We start from the raw sequence: 19,037 nt of genomic DNA on the forward strand, positions 1-19,037 counted from the left end.
TCCGCGAAGAAGTGAGAGGCGCCAATGAGAACAGGGTGTGGTGGCAGGTGGGCGGGTCTCTCCGAGGCGCCGCAGCGGTTGGCGCGCGCTGGGCTCGCTGCCCGCTCTCGGCCTTTTCTCTGGGGATGTCTGCACTCGGCACGCCAGGGTGTCCAATCCCCACGCCCCGCGGACCGGCCGCAGAATGCGCCCTCGGGCCCCAATCCTCACGGCCTGATCTCCTCAGACCCTCGGGGTTCCTCAGGCTTCCCTGTCCGCAGAACCAAATCCTGTCCCTCACCGTCCTCAGAAAGACTTTCTCCACCGAGCTTCTCCAGTCAGATATTCGCCCTCTTGACCGAGAATCGGACCCGAACACAGCTCGGGCCCCTGCGAGCCCCAGTGAGGCGTCTCCACAGCGTCTGTCGCCTGCGGATCCTGTCTTCGCACCCGCCGGCTGGGCCGCTCCCCTCCAGAAGGCCTCACCGAGCCTCGACTTCGCAGTCAGGCCTCAAGACTTCCCTCCATCAGAGGCCGGGCTCCTCGGACTGCCGCGCCCCGGCCGCAGCTGCGCTGCCCAGCTGCTCCCTTCAGTCTCGGGGCATTCCTTCAACAGCACTCCCATCATCTCACACCCGTGCCTAGTGGGGCCTGTCTGCCTCGCCGTTTGCAGGGCTGGCTGCCTGGGCCGAGGAAAGATGTTTTAAGTAATTTCTTCCCTTGTGGAGGAACACAATGAGCATGGAGCTAGGAGACAGGAACTTTTATCTGGGCCACTTTTCACCTTGTAGCGCAGTGATTTGGGGTTACTGTGTCTGAATGAGTAGACTGCAGATTCCTCAGGGGCAAGATTTGCAGCTGATTTGTGTCCCACCCACAGTACCTAGTACGGAGCACCAGGAGCATGGTTATCATCAAATGGTGTTTTTGTCTGCTCCACTCCTCAGCAGCTGCAAGGCCCTTGAGCACCTACGTCCTGTGGCTGTCTCATCTCTAGGCGTGCCAGCCCACAGGTGCCTAGCACTTGGAAGGTATTCCTTCAGTAACTGTTTGAATCTGTAAAGGGGGTGCCAAGGTTGGGAGTGAGTGAAAAGCAATCCTCTACATGCCTGCTCTGGCCCCCGTTAAACAGGTGAAGGTCACAGCTATAGAGACTCTGAAACACTTGGACTATCCTACTGGCAGAGAACTTGAAGCATCTGAAATTCATGAAGGGATGGGCAGTACTCTTCCTCCAGCAGTTCTGCGTGCTGGTTAAAGAGCCAGCTTGGCAGACAAACAGACCTGAGTTCAAATCCTAGCTCTGCGACTTCCTAGTTGTGGAAATTTAGGCAAGTTACTTAATTTTTCTTAACCTCAGTGTCTTTGTGGAGATAACCACTCTATTATTAACTTTCCCCAGAGTTATTGCAAGGATTACATGAAATCGTGTATCTAAAAGTGCTTAGAACAAGGCCTGCCACTCAGTTAAGTGCCTGGGAAATGGGAACTGTTATATCATCTTTGCTGTTGTCTTACAAATGCAGCAGGCACAGCAACCAGCAACCTCTTGAGCCCAATTATTTACCATCCCTGGGGGACTGAGCTTCCCTTTTTATCCCTTTGCCCTGGCAAGAGGTAAGAACCCAAGAATTCCAAACAGACCATTTATTTTCTAAGAATCAATATATTTTCTTCCTTTGAAATAAATACAAACCAGTTTGAAAGGTGGGGGAATCTATGGGGAAAAGGGAAGTGGGGACAGGCCCCAGTCTTTTTTAGTACCAAATGACTCTGGCGCGACCCGGAAACGCAGTTACAAATGAGAATAATTTAAATTCTCCGCTAATTACAGTATTTACAACAGCAGGGGAGGGGGTCACCTAGTGCCCCTCTTCCGGGCTGGACAGACATCAATCCCACTGCTAGGCTGGGCAGATGCCCGCTCACCTCACCACCTGCAGGGGGCCTCAGGCCACTAGGCAGTTACAGATTCTCCTGGAACAAGCAAAGCAGGCAGAGGTGGTGGGATGGCCTGTTTTATGCAGTGTCCTAACCTTGGCCCACCACCCTGCACTACAATGCTGTGAGGTCTCTGGAGCTTTCTGGCCAGTGGGACCTCCCCTCTCCTTGCGCAGAGCCACCATGGGCCCTTGGAGTGTTCTGTACAGTCCAGCTGCACTCAGGGCGGGAGGGACCTCCCCCACCCAGCTTCCCCTGAGACTGGCCCCAAGACCAGGAATGAGTCAGTGCAGAGGCCGGTGCCACTCCAGGACAGTGAGCAAAGGGGGGAGGAGAGAGGTGGCAGGGCACTGTAGGTTGGGCTGTGCTGGGCATTATCAGTCACTATCACTGGTCTCACTGCTCTGCTCGCCCTGCACCTTGCTGCGGTGCTGCAGAGCCCTGTGGTAGGCAATCTGCACTGACTTGCGGATGTTGGATTTGCGGCCCTCCAGCATCTTTTCCTTGTCGAGGTCCTGGTTCACGCCCAGAGGAACCAGCTTAGTTCTCGGCAGCCACTGCCTGTAGGACGAGGTGAGGATCACATAAGTCATCTCTGGGAAAGCAACAAGCATCAGCCTTCATCACACACTCATTCAAAAACACCTCCTGAGCACCCACTCTGAGCCAGGCTCTGTTGGGCAATGGGGTTACTGAGACTAAGAGAAACAGTCCCTGCCCTCTAGGAATGACTCATAGTCTAGTGATGAAAAGAGCCCAGTCAACAGACCTACTACGGGGTAACCACAGGGTATTTCTGAGTGCAAAAAAGGCAGAGCCATGACCTAACCTGAAATAGGTACCCTGTCCCAGAGGCTCCTGGCAGACTTGACGGACATTAAATATCCTCTGCAGACAATGCACAAAAGCACACTACGTACATGTGACAGAACAGAGATTCAGAGCGTGAATGTTTATGCTTGTTTTATCCCCATTTTGTCACCATGAAGGCAGAGGTGGGAAAACTAAGTCTAGAAGCCACCTAAGTCTGGGTGGGGAGCACACTTGTCATAGTCACTAATGGCCCTTTGGCTTCTAGCTATAGCTGTTTGTCAGCTGCTGCCCACTCAGGCTCTCAGACTTATGGTCAACACAACCCTTTTGCTCAAAGATCTAAGTCCCTCCCCCTCTAATTTGTGATAGCCCAGTCTGTCTTGCTGGAATTTCCTGGCAGCCAGCCCCTATACCCAGAGTTGCATCTGTGGCTGTGAATCACACCAAATGCTCCCCTCCTCCCTTACCAGGTTCGCTTGTTGTCAAAGAAGAGGACGAGGTAGAGATGCTCTCGGGCTTCCTGGGTCATCTGCTCCCCAAGTTTCAGCACCTCCAGTGGGGGCACAGGGATGGGAACCCCATGGTGGAACATACCTTCCCGGGGCATCTTTGGATCAATTATCTGAGGGTGTAATAAGACCTTTGTTTGGTTCAGTCCCCTTCTTCTGCACGGCTTACTCTACCTAAGAACTGGGAGAGTATCTCTGAAGTGGGGACAGAGAAAGGTTATTATGCCACAAGGCTGCAGTGCTGACCCTTGGCTTCTTCTCATGATGAACTATTTCAGACCCAAGGGTACAAAGGGAAGGAAAAGGGAGACATGGAACAACTAACCAGGAACCTCTTAAGTGTCTATCTGCCAAAGACCCTTGTTCTCTGCAGCTCAGCCGAGAGTAAGTAAAATTTGCTAACTGTGTCTGCCATCTGGTGTTGGGAGACAAGGGGTATGATAAGAAAAGGGGAAGCCTACCAGAGCTGGGTATGATGGATATCCTCGGCATTTGGCCCACACCAGGTCCAGAGCATCCAGGGGCGAGTCTTCATCCTCTGACAGCCAGCCAGCTCCCCGTCCCAGACTCTTCCTTACCACTTCACAGGAATGGGAGAGAGGGGGCGGATCAGCAGCCAGGGGGCTGGCAAGGCCCTGACACTGGGCCCCCGGCATCCCTGGCCTTGGGTGAGGGTACTTACTGCTGTGGCCCACGCCGCGGCCAGTGCCCACGGAGTAGGCCTCGTTCTCGGTGCCTGAGGTATCTTCACTGCTATCTTCCGGGAACGTGCCCCGAGAGAAGGAGGGCTTGCCCCGGCCTTGTTTTGAGGGTGTTGTGCTATGGACAAGACAATAAGAACTCAGCTTAAAGCAGGGGAAGAGTGGGTAATGGCATGGTAGATGTCCTCTCTTTAAACTGGGCCCCAAGGTCTAAGAATTTTTGAAAGCTGAGGCCACTTGAAAAATTTCAAATCCAAATGCCCTCAGGGGGTTGGCAGTGATGTGATGGACATGGGCTGGATTTAGCAGTGGTGGTGATGAGTACACCCCGTCTAAAGGCAGCACTGGCTAGATTTGCCAGATCTGATTTTTAAAGAGAATATAGACACTAGGAATTTTATGTGGGAGTACTGGATTCATTTTTTTTAAAACACCATGCTGGCCTAACAAAGTATGTATGCAGGCCAAATCCAGGCCCCAAGGCATCAGCTTACACTCTGCTCTGTCAGCTTAACCCAGGATGGTTCCCACTATTCCATTATGGTGACTTTCTTATATATGCTGTTTATTTTGCAGAGAACCTTGGGTCTGAGCCATTTTAATCTAGGCTGAGGTGGCTGGCACCCCACTTCCCATAGGGAAACATGGAAGGGCATCCTGGAGACAGGCCTTGATCTGGAGGGCTGGTACCTGGTTCGGTCTGAGGCAGCGCTGCTGCTGCTACTGCTGCTGGACTCAGAGTCGGAGCTGCTCCGGGGAAGGCTGCAGTCATTACGATATACCAAGAAACTCTTCTTCACTGGCTGATTTCCACCGCTGAAGCCATTGGCTGGTAAGTCTTGGTTGGCGGGAGGGGGAGGAGGGAAGGAATCGGTCAGGAAGATGTAGATCAGAGATGGCACGGGGGTAGGGGGGACTAGGAGCTTAGCTTTCCCTTCTGTGCTGGAAAATTCCTCCAACTTTGGCCAACAGAGCCAGCTCTGGGCAGGGTCTGCCACAGTTGGCCATAGTCCTGCCCCACCCCTTGCACTTCCCTTGGCAGTTACTGGTCTTAAGACACAAATGGCTTAAAGGGCAGGAAATCCCCAAGGAGGGTGAGAAGAGAAAAGGTGAAGTGATACAATGGAGGGGACCCTGGATAGGAATCTAGCTGGGTCAGTGTTTTTGGACTTCAGTTTCCCCATCTGTAAAATGAGGGGACTGAATTAAAGGATCCCTAAGGGCCCTTCTAGCTCTGATATATTATAGGCAAATGAAGGGTAAGTGGGAGTTATGTTGGGGACGATGGCAGCTTAGCTCACTCTCTTGGGGAGGGGGGTGGCTGGGTGATGGTGAGGCTCACCCATTGGGGGGTCTTCTGTGGATTTATCACTGTCGCTGTCTGAGCTCGAACTGGGCCGGGGGCTCCTACCCCGCTTGCGCTGACGTAGGGAGCCCATGATGGGGAGCTGGGGGGGCCCCACAGGACTGCCTCCGTGGCTGGGGGTCATCTGGCTCTCCCGGTTTTTGGGGGGCCGGCCCGGCCTCTTGGGCGGTCCAGCCGTCTTCGGGTTCTTTTTGGAGAACAGAACTGAGGTTCTCCTGCCCACCTCATGTGCGGGGGTTGAGGACATGTTGGGACCCAGGCCTGGAGCAGAGAAAGAGAGAAGGAGAGTTGGTGAGGGGCCTGATGTGGGAAGGGTAGATGCCCAGGGTATGCCCTGGGTCTATAGGACCATTACTCCAGCTAGAGTTGGGAGATGATCTGGGGGATATGGAATTGGGAACATTGTCTCTTATACAAATAGCCAGAGAGGCAGCTGAGAGGCCCCTGAATGGGGAATGAGGGAGAAAGTACAGCTAGCTGTGTAGGAGAAACCTCTACCTGGGGATGGCAGGGGCTGAGTGTGTGCTGCAGAGTCAAGTCTGGCTTGCTTTGGGGTCCACCTTGCTAGGGGGTTCAGACCTTTGCTTGTCTCCTGGCTGCTGCTCTCCTCGGCGGCACTGTCTGTCTGCCCGTCCTTGTCACAGGCTGCTGGGTGAGGTGTCAGGCTGCCCCGGCTCGTGGGGCCGTGCCGCTCGGGCCCATCCCTTCCAGTTTCCCGCTGGTGGGCAAGCTTTCGCCGCAGTGCCGTCATCTCTTTCTTGATCATCTTTGCACGCCGTGAACGGCCCACACTCTGCTTGCTGGCATTCACCTCATCCAGCCGCTCCAGCAACAACTTTAGCTGCTCTTCCACCGGCAGGTGCTTCTGGTTCTCCAGCAGGACCAGCCGCTCTTCCTCTGCTGCTAGGGGTGGACATGGGGAGGTGGGGAAAGGTCAGACTCAGGGCAGCCCTTTGGGCCCCCTGAACCTGGGCAGGCAGCAAGAAACCCAGTCTTTTCCCCTTGGCTTCTCACCAGGAACAGCTGTATAACAGCAGCACCAAGATGTGGAATGGCGGGCACTGCTATCCATTCACCCAGTCTGGCTTCTTGGGGAGCATTCCTGGGGACAGCTTGCCACTGCTCAGCCTAGCTACTTCCTGCCTACACTGCCCGTTCCCAGTAGGGGGCTTTTGGAAAGCTGTTCATCCCTGGCACTGGCCTCTATGTGTGTAGCATGACTTATCACCCACCATCTTCAGTGTGTTGTGGGGCTTCATCTCCAGGCAGGCTGTGGGGGATATGCATGCCCGTCTCAAAGTCAATGCCCATTTTTTCTGCCTGGCGCCGGGCCTGGCGGAGCACAGCGCCACCCTGTTCACGGAGCCGCACTGCTGCCCGGTAGAAGATGGTATCCTTGGCGTTATACTTGAGGCAGTTGCTGACGATAAGGTTGAAGTCCTCCTCAAAATCATCAAAGTTCAGGTAGCGGTAAGCCTCCAAGTTCTGCTTCATGGTGAAAAAGTCCATGGGCTTTTTGATGTGGTCTAGGTAGTCAGGTACCTGGGAGAGTAGGGTAGGTGTGGCTAAGTGGAGACACGCTCCTCATTTCCCCTGAACCCTTGCTCCTAATACCCCCACCCCCTGAAATGCATCCAGTAACCTCCTCCCACCACAGTTAGAGGCAGGCATATAGCACAGGGGAAAGGAAAGCTGGATTCCAGTCTTGACTTTACCAGTCACAAGCTGTGTGACCATGGCAAGTCTCTTAACCTCTCTGGGCCTTCTTTTCCTCGCCTGGAAAATGGTGATGAACTTACAGTGAAATCTACTTCCTACAGCCATATGAGGCTTCAGTAAGAAAATGGCTATGGCAATCCTCTGGAAATAACACCATCTTGCATTCCTATAGTTCTTTTTACTTATCATTAAGACTTATAAGGAGGCTACTGCCTCAGGCCTCTCATTTTATACCTTTTAGAGAGAAGAGTCTGCCAGTCAGGACCTAGGGCTTCAGAGCTGGTTCTTTAGGTGCTGAGCCTTCTAAAGTCTCCGTTCTAGGGTTCAGCACCCCGAAAGTGTCTTCCTGCCCTGGGATTATTCATTTGGCAGACTCAGTCCCTGCCTCTGGGGAAGGAGTGCAGATTGCCTCCCATTCTGGGCCTTGGGGTATGACAGGGACAAGACAGAGTCCAGGTGATGCATGTGGCTCCAGTTCATCCTGGAGCCCCAGAGCCACCAGCCCCTCTCTTCATGGTCCCCTCCTAGTCCCTGGCCCAGACCTGCAGCAGGGGTCCAACTGGGAGAGGAACAGAAAGAAGGTGGAGTGAGGGGAAGGGATTCTTACTTCGTCCAATTCGGTTACCTCAGACAGAGGGACCGGCTCGCTGAAGATGTTGCCTGTGTCCTTTTCTTGGAGCTGCTCCAAGGTTTTGCGAAGGAGGATGAGGAAGGGGGTCAGCTGCATCTCCATGGCGATCTGCTGGACCTTGATCTGACACACATAAAGGCCCGATCAGCCAGGCCCGGGCCAGTCCCTTGGCAGAGGTCTGAGGGGATGGTAGCAGCTGGTTTGGGACATTGCCTTCCTTCTCCCCGGCCCACAGCTGGGTGTACTCACTTAGGTCTACTTTATAAAAAGGCCCAACTACTCTGGCTGGCCTTTCCCTTCCTTAAGCTCCCAGTGCCAGCTACCTATATCACATAATCTAGGGTTCCTTTCATACTCTCCTGTGACATTCTGCTTGCAGTGAGCTTGAGAACACACTGGGTGCCAGGAAACCTGACTCCAGCATCAGCCCTGTTGCTTCCTGGCCAGGGGATACATGCTTTTCCTCGTCCCCGGACTGTTTTCTCTTCTGTAAGACAGAGTTGGCCCAGGAGCACTCACCGTCTCCCTTTTCAGTTTCTCCCGCTTGCGGATGAGCTCCACCAACAGCCGAGCTCGCTCCAGGTCATGCCGGAGTCGCTGCCAGGACTTGAGCTGTTCTTTGAGGGCCCAGTTCTTATCCTCAGAATCTCTCTATAGAGGCAAAAAAGGGATTAGGAGATGATGAGGTAGCCAGAAGAAAGGCCAAAGGGGAGGAGAGCCCAGAAAGCCTGGGTCAAGGGTAGGTAAAGCTTAAGGAGGGAGCATAGTAGTTTATTGGCAGGCTTGCTAGCTAAAGTGGGAGTTCCTCAACCTATGTGCCCCCTAGGCCTGGCACAGAATCAGTGCTTGGTATATGCTCGTTGAGTGAATGGATGAATGAACACATAGGAACAGTGCCCCTTTTTTTTTTTTTTTTAAGATTTTATTTATTTATTTGAGAGAGAGAGAATGAGAGAGAGCACATGAGAGGGGGGAGAGTCAGAGGGAGAAGCAGACTCCCTGCTGAGCAGGGAGCCCGATGTGGGACTCGATCCCGGGACTTCAGGATCATGACCTGAGCCGAAGGCAGTCGCTTAACCAACTGAGCCACCCAGGCGCCCAGGAACAGTGCCCTTCTAACGAGCAGATAATCTATAAGGATTTCGTCCTGAGCCTGGTTTGAGGGCTAGCTTAAAGGAGGAAATAGCCTAAGTCCTTGGACACTGAAAGCTACAGTCACAAATCTCAGTCCTTGTGTCCCTGGCCCCAGTTCCCAGAGCCCACAGGGAATCTGACACGGTACCCCGACTTGGTCACAATTCCTCTGAGACTGTAGGTGTGTCTGTAGGCGACGTAGCAGCGGGACTCCATTTCGGGACTGCCGTTTCAGCGTCCAGTAGCTATGTAACCTCTGCATGAACTGGCTCTTCCTTTGGATGGTCAAGCGGTTGGTGATTTTACTGAGCCTGGAAAGCAGGGAATAAAGAGATAAACCCACTGAGCCATGCTTTTCTTAAGCAGAACAGGGGTCTCTGGCTAGTGAGAATTCCTGAATGGGGCTGAATCTGGAATAAGTCTATTGTCAAAAAGGCCGTGACACTTGGCTTAATGCAAAGAAGAGCAAATGGTACCAGACAGGAAGCTAAGCTCCCAGCATGAAGCCAGATCCCTAACCCCGTTCACGAAGTTGGGTGGGGGAGGGGTATCAGGGAGCTTGGCCCCTAAGACTGCTCTTGTCACGGCAGCCTGGAGTACTATTTGACCCTGTGATACCCTGCTCAGATTGAGCCTTGGAAGGTTTTAGGATAAAGTACAATTGTAAAGCAGTAAACTATAGAAAATCAACCAGATAGCACAAGAGAGAGTTAAAAATAACTGATGATGGCAGCCCTCATCTGGATTCATTTGTGGCAGTGACCACTTTGCAACTCCTTGAGCGTTTCCTTCCCCCTTTTTTGTTCCATTTCTCCCTTCAGGGTCAGACCATTTCTGCCACTGTGGCTGGTAACTACTCCATCCTCTTTCTTCCTAAATTAGACCATCAAAATGAAGGGCAGCTAAAACACTTATCAGGTCTACGATAAAAGTTGACGTTTGTGGCTCCTAATGTAAAAGTCAGGTGACCTGCTCGAGCTAAATTCTTTTGGAATCTGGTGTGATTTTTTTTTTTTTGAACTTCTTTGTAGCTCCTGGTAAAATAACCCAACCCTGTCACTCCACTTGGGCCTATCCATCTCTAGGAGGGCTTCTTCTTCCCTTACCAGCCTATATCCACTCTCCACGTACCTGTGTGGTGGGATGCAAGGCACCGATACCACAGGTGCTGCTGCCCGCTTCTCTGCCAGGATTTTCCGTGCCTTCTTCATCTTGATCCGGGACTTGGCCTTGGCCTTCTTGACCTTCTCTGAGCTCCAACTCTTACCCTCATCCTCCTCCTCATCCTCATCCTCCTCACCCTCACTGTGGGACAGGGCAGGCAAGCGGCGTGCCGAACCTGGGGGCGTGTGGATGTCACAGTAGGCCGTCTTGCGGACGCTGAAAGAGGTGCCGTTGGCACCCGTCTCCCGCACAGGCTCCATCTTCATGTAAAGGCCAGCCTGCTGGGCACATGTCACGTGGAAGGCTGTGTAGCAGTTGGCCTTGTGGCACTGGATGCAGGCCCCTGAGCCCCGCTGTTTGCAAATATAGCAGGTCAGCTTCCAGCGAGCTGGCGGGATGTGCTCAATGCTGTCAATAGGCTCCAGGAAGACTGTGTTGGCGAAGCAGACTTCAGGGATCCACAGGGCACATACCACATGGGCCCAGCGCCCGTCATCTGTCTGCTTGAAGGCACCACCCTTGTTGGGGCACAGGGCACAGTCCACAGCGCGGGAGGGTGACTGTAGGCAGCGGCGGCACAGCCACTGGCCCTCAGGGATGTAGGGGACACCGTAGCACTCTTGGTGCACAGCCAGGTTGCACATGTCACAGAACAGGATGACATTGCTGTTCTGGCACTCCCCATCATTGCAGATACAGCACACAGCATCCTCGTCCACTAGTGCATTGGGGTCACCTTTATTGTGGCTTTCAAAGTAGGACTCCTTCTCCAGCCGGTCCATTAAGTACTCAAAGATCTCCTGTGGGATGGGACTCACACCCTCTGTCTTCCGCCGCTCGTTCATGATATCCAACCAGATGTAGTCCTCCTCGTCCATGTCATACTCTACTTCCTCGTCCAGCTCCTCTGCCGACTTCTCAATGTACCTGCAGTGCGCAGAGGCAGCTCAGCACCATATGGTTGAGATTTCCTTCCCTTAAAGACAATGGGCTACAATTGCTGGACACTTACTCAATGCCAGGCCTGTGCCTTTACTTATGCTGTCTCATTCCATCGTCATCTTAACCCCAGGTTTTGTAATTATTATGGTTTTGCATAAAAGGAAACCTAAGGTTTAGGGAGTTAGGAAGCTTGTGTACTAGCTACTACACCACCTCCTCTGACGTGCAGAGGTTCACTCAAACTCCTGAAGGGAGGAGGGTGGGACAGCTAGGACCTATTGCGTTGGTCTGGATGATGGTGCAAAGAGTCCGAAGGAAGGTTCTCACGTGTCACTTGCAAATTATATATCATTTTTAGTACCAGCTGGCAGTGTCCTGAATGGAGTTGCCATGGGTCTGCTGTCAGCTGGTGCAGCTCAGGGCTCCCTCAAACTCTAGGTATTGTGTTTGTTCTCTGGATAGCCTTGGAAGATAAAAGAATAGCTAAGATTTACTGAGCATTTACTGTGAGCCAAGCATTGTACTGTTACACATTTATTCTCCCAGAGCCATAGCATTAATGTTCTTATTGCCCTTATTTTGTGGATGAGGAAAATGAAGCTTTGAGAAGTTAATTAACTGCCCAACACAGATAGGTCATACAACCAGGAAGTGGCAGAGCTACAGTTCACACTCTACCCTACAGTACTCATTGGACCAGCAGGACTGGAGCTGAGGGCTGCTCCCGGTCTCTGGCATTACAGAGCAGACTCCCCATGCCCCCTGCTATGCTCTAGGTTGCCTGGACTCTGGTATTATAAAGCTACAGAGAGCTACAATGGAAAGAATGGGGCTTTGGCTTCTGACAAACATGGATTTAAATCCTGGCTCTGCCACTTTGTGACCTTCAAGTCATCACTGGTCTTTCCTGAACCTCAGTATTATTGATGATAAGATAAAGATGCTACCATTTTCTCCCAAAGACATTTATCAGGACTAAATGGAATTTAAAAAATGAATGGGCTAAATGTAGTGGCACAACATAGCGGGCCCTAAATGTTACTTTCTGTTCCTCCCTTCCCCTCTCCACAAGGGAAACGGGGTTCTGGGTGCTAAGAGCAGGCCAGGTAAGCATAGGCTCTGGAGCAATGCTCTGTACAATAGTAGGTAAATAAGGTGACCTCCGTGGGCCTCTCTTTCCTCATCTGCAAAGTGGTGATGCTAACCTGAACCTATTTCACACAGCTGTTGTGGGCATTAAATGAGTTAATACAGGTGAAGAACTTAGAACAGTACCTGACATGATGCAAGTATTCAATAAACATTAGCTTTAGTATTAGCTTTTGTACAGCCCTGACCTATCTTGCCTTATATTCTAACTATTTATGTGTCTAACTCCTCCACTCTAGGCTAGAGGCAAGGACCATGTGTGATTCACTACACAGAAATAGGCACAGTGTTGTTCATTTCAAAGGCATTTTGGGGGTGGAATGGAGGAGAGAAACTAAAATACCGTCTCTGTAGGAAGCAGTTTCTTCCTTTGCCCTTTACTTCTTCCCCAAAGTGACCACAATGTCCTCGTCCTCGAAAAAGGGTGTGGCTCAGAGCTTGTATGAACTATCCAGCCACTTCCAGGCCTTGGCACCTTTTCTCTGCCATGACACATGTGACATTACGCGATGGTGCATAACACACTCCCACAGTGTACCCAGATTACAGGCTGTGGCACAGATAGATAATGTAGGCTGCATGTCATGTATAATTCCTGGCACACCAGCCTACACTCCCCCCACTTTCCCCCTCAAGAAAGCATATCAGATGCAAGCAAGAGAAAATGGTGTTCTCAGAGAGATAACTTCACATCTTCTCAAATTTATATATAAAAAATATCATTTACAAAACTTGGACAGTTCTGATAACAGTAGTAATAAATGATATGCAACATATCTCCCAGCTGATCGCAGTATACCTAGCTGAGCACTGCTCCCCTGGAGAACAGATTTGAACCCCAGGAAGAAAGAGTGAATCTGAGCAGAGGGAGGAAGAAATTGGGTAGAATGAATGGTCTGGATTGCCTATCAGAGCAGAGAGTGCTGAAGAGCCATTAGGAGGGAGGGCAGGCCCAGGCAGGGGTCTGTGTGTTGTGGGGTGGGCACAGCAGTGAGTGCTAACATTAAAAGAGAAGCAGTGGAAAGCCAGAAGGGGGTGGAGCTGGGCTGGACAGATGAAAGAAAAGAAGAGAGGAAGAAGAGACTGGCTAACATATGAACAAGGGAGAGACCTAAGTGTCTTACTAGGCCAAATCACTTGAGTTCCCACAGGCTTGATTTTATTTATTTTTTTATATTTGTTTTTTTCCCTCCCAGACTTGATTTTAAAGAACTGAGACTGAGTATACCATCACATGGATTGCATTTTTGGTAAAAACTACCTTTCATATAAAAACCTTTACAAGTCCTTTTCAGAGATCAGGCTTTCTGATTAGTTGACACCAAACATTGCTCCTTAAACTTAGCCAAATGCCCTCTTTGCCTTGAATGCCAAGACTCAGAGAAGTTTTACACTTTGTTTTTGTACCATCCTTCAACTAAGGTTTCTGTACGTAGCTTCACCACCACACTGCCCCCTATCCCTTCATTTTTTACCTTATGTTAAAGGAATTTAGCTTTATGCCCTTGACTTTGTTAGGAGCCACCATGACTAATTTTGGAAGGAAATGGGATGCCAAGAAACAATTAAATGAAATAAATAAAAGGGCCAACAGAAGAGTACAAAACATAGGCAATGAAAATATTGCTTATATATGCCAAAGGATGGGTGACAGTAACAGAATAATGGGAAAATTACCTCTGCAGATTTACCAATTGCTTTCAGGACCTTATAAAATCAGTGTGCCTAGTCTTCTACCTCTACTTGGCAGAGGAATATTATACATGCTTTGCAGATGGGGTCATTAGAACACCAGAAGCTTTTCTCAAGGTTACATACACAGTGATGGAGTGGAGAGGGTCAGCAACCAGACACATGATGTTTTGATACAGTGGAAAACAGTATAGCTTTGGAGTCAGAGTAACCTAGATTTGAATTCCAGTTCAAATGTACTAGCATGTGACTTTCGGTCCCCTTTCTGGACTGTGGGTTCCTCATCTGCGAAATGAGAACAATACCTGCCTGAGCGAATTGTGAGAATAAAATAAGGGAGTGGCTATAAAGTACCCAGTGCAGGGCCTGGCATGTGGCAGTATATAGTAAGTACCACCATCATTAGCTGGGGCACTGTTCCTCTCACTGCCCTGGCAGGACCAGTGTGCTTCTGCTACCCTTTATCTCTGCCACTCTCCTCTCTGCTGCCTGTTACTTCTCCAGCTCCTGAGCCCTGCTTGACCAGTTTTCCAGAGTTGGGAGGTAGAGGTGGCCTTACCGGTAATAGGACGTGGGCCGGGGCGGGGCATCAGGGGTGTCCTGCTCCAACTCCCGGTATACCACCTCTGGCAGCTTGGGAGTGGTGCTCACAGAAGCGTTATGGTGGTGGTGATGGTTGGAGTCCTTGCGCTTCTCCTTGTTCTTATGCTTGCCTGACTTGGGAGTAGCAGCTGGTGTCTCAGTGTTCTCCTTGTTGCTGCCATTTTCAGGAGCCTCCTCAGGGGCCTCCTCATCCTCTGACACCACATCCAGGTTGTCAAAAATGCTGATGCGGTGGACACGGCCATGCAGGTCCACCTCCACCATGCGCTGGGCCTGTGCGTAGCTCATCACCTCACGGCCGGGTGACTGGGATACCTCTGAGGGGCTGGGCGACTGCTTGTTGGCTGGGCGTGATTGGCGCCCCTTCTTCTTATGCTTGCGGAGTGGAGTCTGCTGCGGGGGCGGTGGGTTGTCGTGGTCATAGTGATATAGGTGGTACTCGATACCACTGTAACTCTTGTAGACCTTGCGGCAGGTCTCCACGGGGCACTCATACGGTGGCTTAGTTGCCCGCAAGTTGTGGCAGAAAGTCTTCACGTCAAAGTCCACCCCCATGCTGTCACATCTAGAATGTACAGATTAGTTAGCATAGGCCTGGGGACAAGCTCTTGGCCATCCACTCTACTCTCTCCAGCCCTCCTTCTCCCCAACGGTCCTGGCCAGCCCACCTCTATAGTGACTCCAAATGCCATCACCTCCACACATGGCCACAGTCTGGGCCTCATCACCTCCTGCCTAGTCATCCTGCCCTATATCTCAACTCTTCTAGCCTAATCTCACATAATGTGACAAGAGTAGCAACAATCATGTCAATCTTTGGATTAAAAGCTTCCTGATGCTCCCCACTTATTTCAGGATAATATCCAAATTCCCTATGATGACATTCAAGGTACTCCTTTCATTGTCTGGCCCTAGTCCTCCTTTCCAGACTCTTCTCACTAGTTACAGCTGTGCTTCTGTCTACCCAGGGCAACCTGCCATTCCTGAATGTTATAACCTCTCATTCCTGCAGGATGATCTCTGTTTGAAATGGCTTCCACCTGATTGGTGAGCTCCTACTCATTCTTCAAAACCCAACTCAAATGTCACTTCTTGTTATGATTTGTCTTTCCCATGGGGAGCTATGTTTCTACAGCATTCCATTCTCATCATTCCATCATGGTGGCATGGCACTTACCATACTGGAAGTTGTCTCCTCCCACTAGACGGTGCTATGCAGTGCAGACATCAGAGCCTACCCACCTCTATATATCCCCAGTACCTGGCATGTAGTGGATACTCAGTTTTTGGCAAATGAATGAAGAACTTGTTGAATGAATAGCTAAATGAAGGGATCACCAGATTTGAAGCTGACAGATGGATGAAGGCTAGTGTTAACCCATATAGAAGCTTGCTTGGATGGGTGGCCAATGATTTAATCCTGGGCACCAGCAGAAATCATTGCATTACAGAAAAAAGCAGTTCATTTCTGAGGTCTTTAGGGGAAGCCTATGCCCTGGCCCTGGCCCTGGGAGTGGTACCAGACTCTGGCCCTGGGAGTGATACCAGGTACTAAGGGTACAAACAGGAACATGACAATCTAGGCACACTCAGCTCCATGATGGTCCTCAGGGCCTTCCCTTCCTCCTCGCCAGTGTTCCTAGGTGAGTAGTGACAGCAGATGGCACCAGCCCCCAGGAAGCCCAGCTTGGTCAGAGACTGCCCCAATTTCTCCAGGCCTAGTTGAGTTCAACAATTCAGCTAGGGTGTTGGCACCATTCCAGGCAAAGCCAAACAGTGACCCCTCTTGGCCTCTCTCCAGCTACTTAGCTAAGCCAAGTGGGCTGCTCCAGCCTCTCTGTCAAAGCCCCTGACTTCTACGTTGGTAAAACTACTTCAACTTTTACTTCCTACCTGCAGCTGTGTCTTTAAACACAAACCAATCAGAGGAACACGCAAGCTCTTCTTTTTCAATGATGGGTCCCTGGTGTACGCTGCGGCTCTGTCGCCCTGGCTCCCAAAGTAGCACAGAGCCCGGGCAGATGTCCCGCTGGGACTGGGCGGCAGAGGCACACGCGGTGGAGACAAGAACTCAGACTGGAAGCCCGTGAGGAAGGCACAGGGCCCACAGGGGTATGGCGGCAGAGCTCAGGGGGCTGGAGGAAGTAGGGGGCGGGGGCCGGAGCGATCAGACCGGGCCCAGGCGGTGCCCGCAGCCCTCTCCCGGATGCGGCGACGTTTCCCTTTTGTCGAAGTGTAACATGTTAAACAAGGCTCCCCTCCTGCCATTGGCCCAGGCAGCCCTGGAGGATACTCTGTTGCCCTGGGACGCGGGCTGGGAGGTAATGCACTGTCAGTTCTCCCGGCTGGAGTAGCCCAAGGGGCAGCCGGGCCAGACAGCTCAGCGCACGCCCCACGAAAGTAGTCTAGTCCTTCCCCGCTGGCCACTCCCGCCCCGGTCCCAGGCCCGCACTCACCGGCCACCTCGAGTCCGGGCTCATCGCCGGGGGCGCCCGCCGGGGCTCCGACCCCACTTGGGGAGGCCGGCGGGGAAAGACGGGCCGGGGAGAGAGAGCCCCAACTCCGGAGACCGCAGATCTCGCCACCCCGGTCCCCTGCCGCCCCACGCTCTGGCCCCGGCTCCCCGGGATTCCCGCGCTGACCCCTGCCGCTCCCGGTCCCGCCGGCGCCCTGGTGTCTCAACTCCGTCGGCCGCCGCCCGTTTCGAAAACCCCTAGGTTGTCCGGCCTCGGGACCCGACACCGCCGGAACAATGGAGGCTCCCGGAGGCAGCGCGGGGACAGTGGTGGCGGAGACCGTGGCGGCAAAGGCAGTGGCAGCGGCGGCGGCAGCAGCGGCGGCGACGGCGTCTGCGCAGGGTAAACTCGGCGCCTCGGCGCTGTCGAGCTGCACTTTCGCCACAGATCCCCGCCCGCCTGCTGAGTCTCGAGAGGCCATTCTCTGAGACTCAAAAGGGTCCCTGGACGCCCCACATGGCTTCTCTAGCACCTCCATCTTAGAGTTGAGTTTCTGTAGACTGAAGACGCAATATTCGGGATCCGGAGTAGTCGGGCCGTTTGTGGCGAATCTGCGGACACGGACGGTGAGCGCGGGGCTGGGCTTGAGGAGCCCGCCCTTCTCCCTTCCCCCTCTGCCTCCTCCCTCCCTCCTGCTGGCGCCTCGGCTGCAGTAGGGACCTGGCCTTGGTCTCCGAGAAAGGCGGCGAGGCGGGGCTGGAGCCATGGGGCGGGGCTGGGGGCAGGTCCGGGAGCAAGAGGGACGCAGGCTGGAGCCTGAGGAAGGGCTCGGAGTTATGGGTAGGGGTGGGGCGGGTCTGGCGGAGAATAAACCAGTCCATGGGGCGGAGTTTGCGGAGAATGGGCGGGGACATCTGTAAAGCGGGCCTCAGTAAGGAGAATAGGGGCTGAACAGGGGTAAAAGGGTGGGGCTAAACAGAAGAGTGGGCCTCGGGAAAGAAAGGGAGGGGTTTTAGATGGGCCTGGAAGGCGTTGGGCTGGGGAGAAAGGACAGAGCTGGGAATAACGACGCGAGACTGAAGTGAAAGGGCGGGGCGTGGAAAAGGTAAAGGGGCGGGGCTGGAAGGAAAGGGCGGGACCAGGTTAAGGGTAACGGGAGTGGCTGGAGGAAAGGGAAGGAGCTTGGGAAAGGCAAAGGAGCGGACTGGAGGAAAGGTGTGGATCTGAAGGAAGGGGCCGAATTTGGGGAGGTGTAAAAGGCTGGTGAAAAGACTTGTGCATGGTAAAATGGGATTCAGATGCTGGGAACCCTTTAGGGTTGGCGGGGAAATGCATCATGGCTATGGGTGGAAGGTTGGAAGACTGTCAAAACAGACAATTGTTTTTAATGTGACTGGGCCACTTAGTAGCTATGTGAACAAGTAGCAAGTTGTTAAATTCTTCCTACCTTAAATTCCGCATTTATAAAAGAGGGCTCAAAAACTATTGTCAGTTCTTGGGGGTTTGGTCAGTTCTTGGGTGCTGGGAAGGGTCCACTTGTTAGGCAATGCTTGTTGCTGAGCCTCTTCAGTTTTGCCATCCAAAGAAGAGCGTGAAAGGGTCTTCCAGGGTTCTGAGGCAAAGCTCGGAGTAAATGGAAGCTTCTATTATATCTTAATATGCAAACCTTGCATTCGACCCACTATAATGTATGTATTTTCATAAATAATGTTTTCTGTAAAACATCCTAATAAAAGCAACACTCCAGAAAGATGTTTGCTGGTTAAGATCTTGGGATCTGGAGTCAAACTGATGAGTTCTCTTCAAAAGGCGACTTAACCTTTCTGAGCCTCAGTTTCCTGATGTATAAAGTGGAGATAAGATATAGTGCTCACCTCACAGGATTGTTGTGAGGATTAAATAAGAATATGCTTGTAAATCGCCTCCATATGTAATGAATACTCAAGTATATAGCTGTTTTTATTATCCTCATTAAAAGATTCAGGATAAATGGATCAGAGCAGAATTAGACAGTCATTGGAAAGCTGACCCCTTTTGAGGTCAGGAATCCCTTTGAGAACCTGATGAAAGCTATGGGCCTCTCTTCAGAAAAAAACATGCACACAAAGTTTCACTTATCATTTCTTAAAGTGTTTGAAGAATGTCTGAAGATGTGATTGGATGGATGGGTGATAGGATGGGGATGAACCCTAACTGAAGCTTTTTTTGCTCACTTCTATTGGTGTGGCCCCAGGCTCC

At 51.9% G+C, this 19,037-nt stretch overlaps 1 protein-coding gene across 11 annotated transcripts; it reads right to left on the minus strand.

The window, feature by feature from the left end:
• Positions 1-1,614: 1,614 nt before the first annotated feature.
• Positions 1,615-17,276, minus strand: BRPF1 (bromodomain and PHD finger containing 1). Of its 11 annotated transcripts, none has more exons than XM_034996524.1 (14): positions 16,800-17,273; positions 14,300-14,908; positions 9,925-10,884; positions 8,942-9,104; positions 8,179-8,310; positions 7,654-7,782; positions 6,542-6,851; positions 5,889-6,212; positions 5,286-5,570; positions 4,634-4,781; positions 3,925-4,061; positions 3,704-3,822; positions 3,201-3,355; positions 2,215-2,481 (listed from the first exon to the last, which is right to left on the minus strand). In XM_034996524.1, the coding sequence occupies exons 2-14, from the start codon at positions 14,896-14,898 to the stop codon at positions 2,298-2,300; spliced, it is 3,645 nt and encodes a 1,214-aa protein (XP_034852415.1). In that variant the 5' UTR covers positions 14,899-14,908; positions 16,800-17,273; the 3' UTR covers positions 2,215-2,297. The 11 variants fall into 11 exon arrangements, with proteins under 11 accessions (XP_034852409.1, XP_034852417.1, XP_034852411.1 ...); XM_034996522.1 differs by having other exon boundaries at positions 7,636-7,782; XM_034996525.1 differs by having other exon boundaries at positions 5,889-6,209; positions 16,800-17,271.
• Between the last annotated feature and the right edge of the window lie 1,761 nt (positions 17,277-19,037).

The sequence above is a fragment of the Mirounga leonina genome, unplaced genomic scaffold (genome assembly GCF_011800145.1).
Source record: "Mirounga leonina isolate KUSES-001 unplaced genomic scaffold, KU_Mleo_1.0 Mir_94, whole genome shotgun sequence".
NCBI lineage: Eukaryota > Metazoa > Chordata > Mammalia > Carnivora > Phocidae > Mirounga > Mirounga leonina.

Bases quoted from the DNA above. Each gene is read 5' to 3' on its own strand.
- BRPF1 (XM_034996518.1), bottom strand. From the start codon at position 14,898: ATGGGGGTGGACTTTGACGTGAAGACTTTCTGCCACAACTTGCGGGCA. The intron at 6,213-6,541 runs GTGGGTGATAAG...GTCCACCCCTAG, and splicing joins CCCACAACACACTGAAGATG to CAGCAGAGGAAGAGCGGCTG. The intron at 5,571-5,888 runs GTCTGAACCCCC...TCTCTGCTCCAG, and splicing joins CAGCCAGGAGACAAGCAAAG to GCCTGGGTCCCAACATGTCC.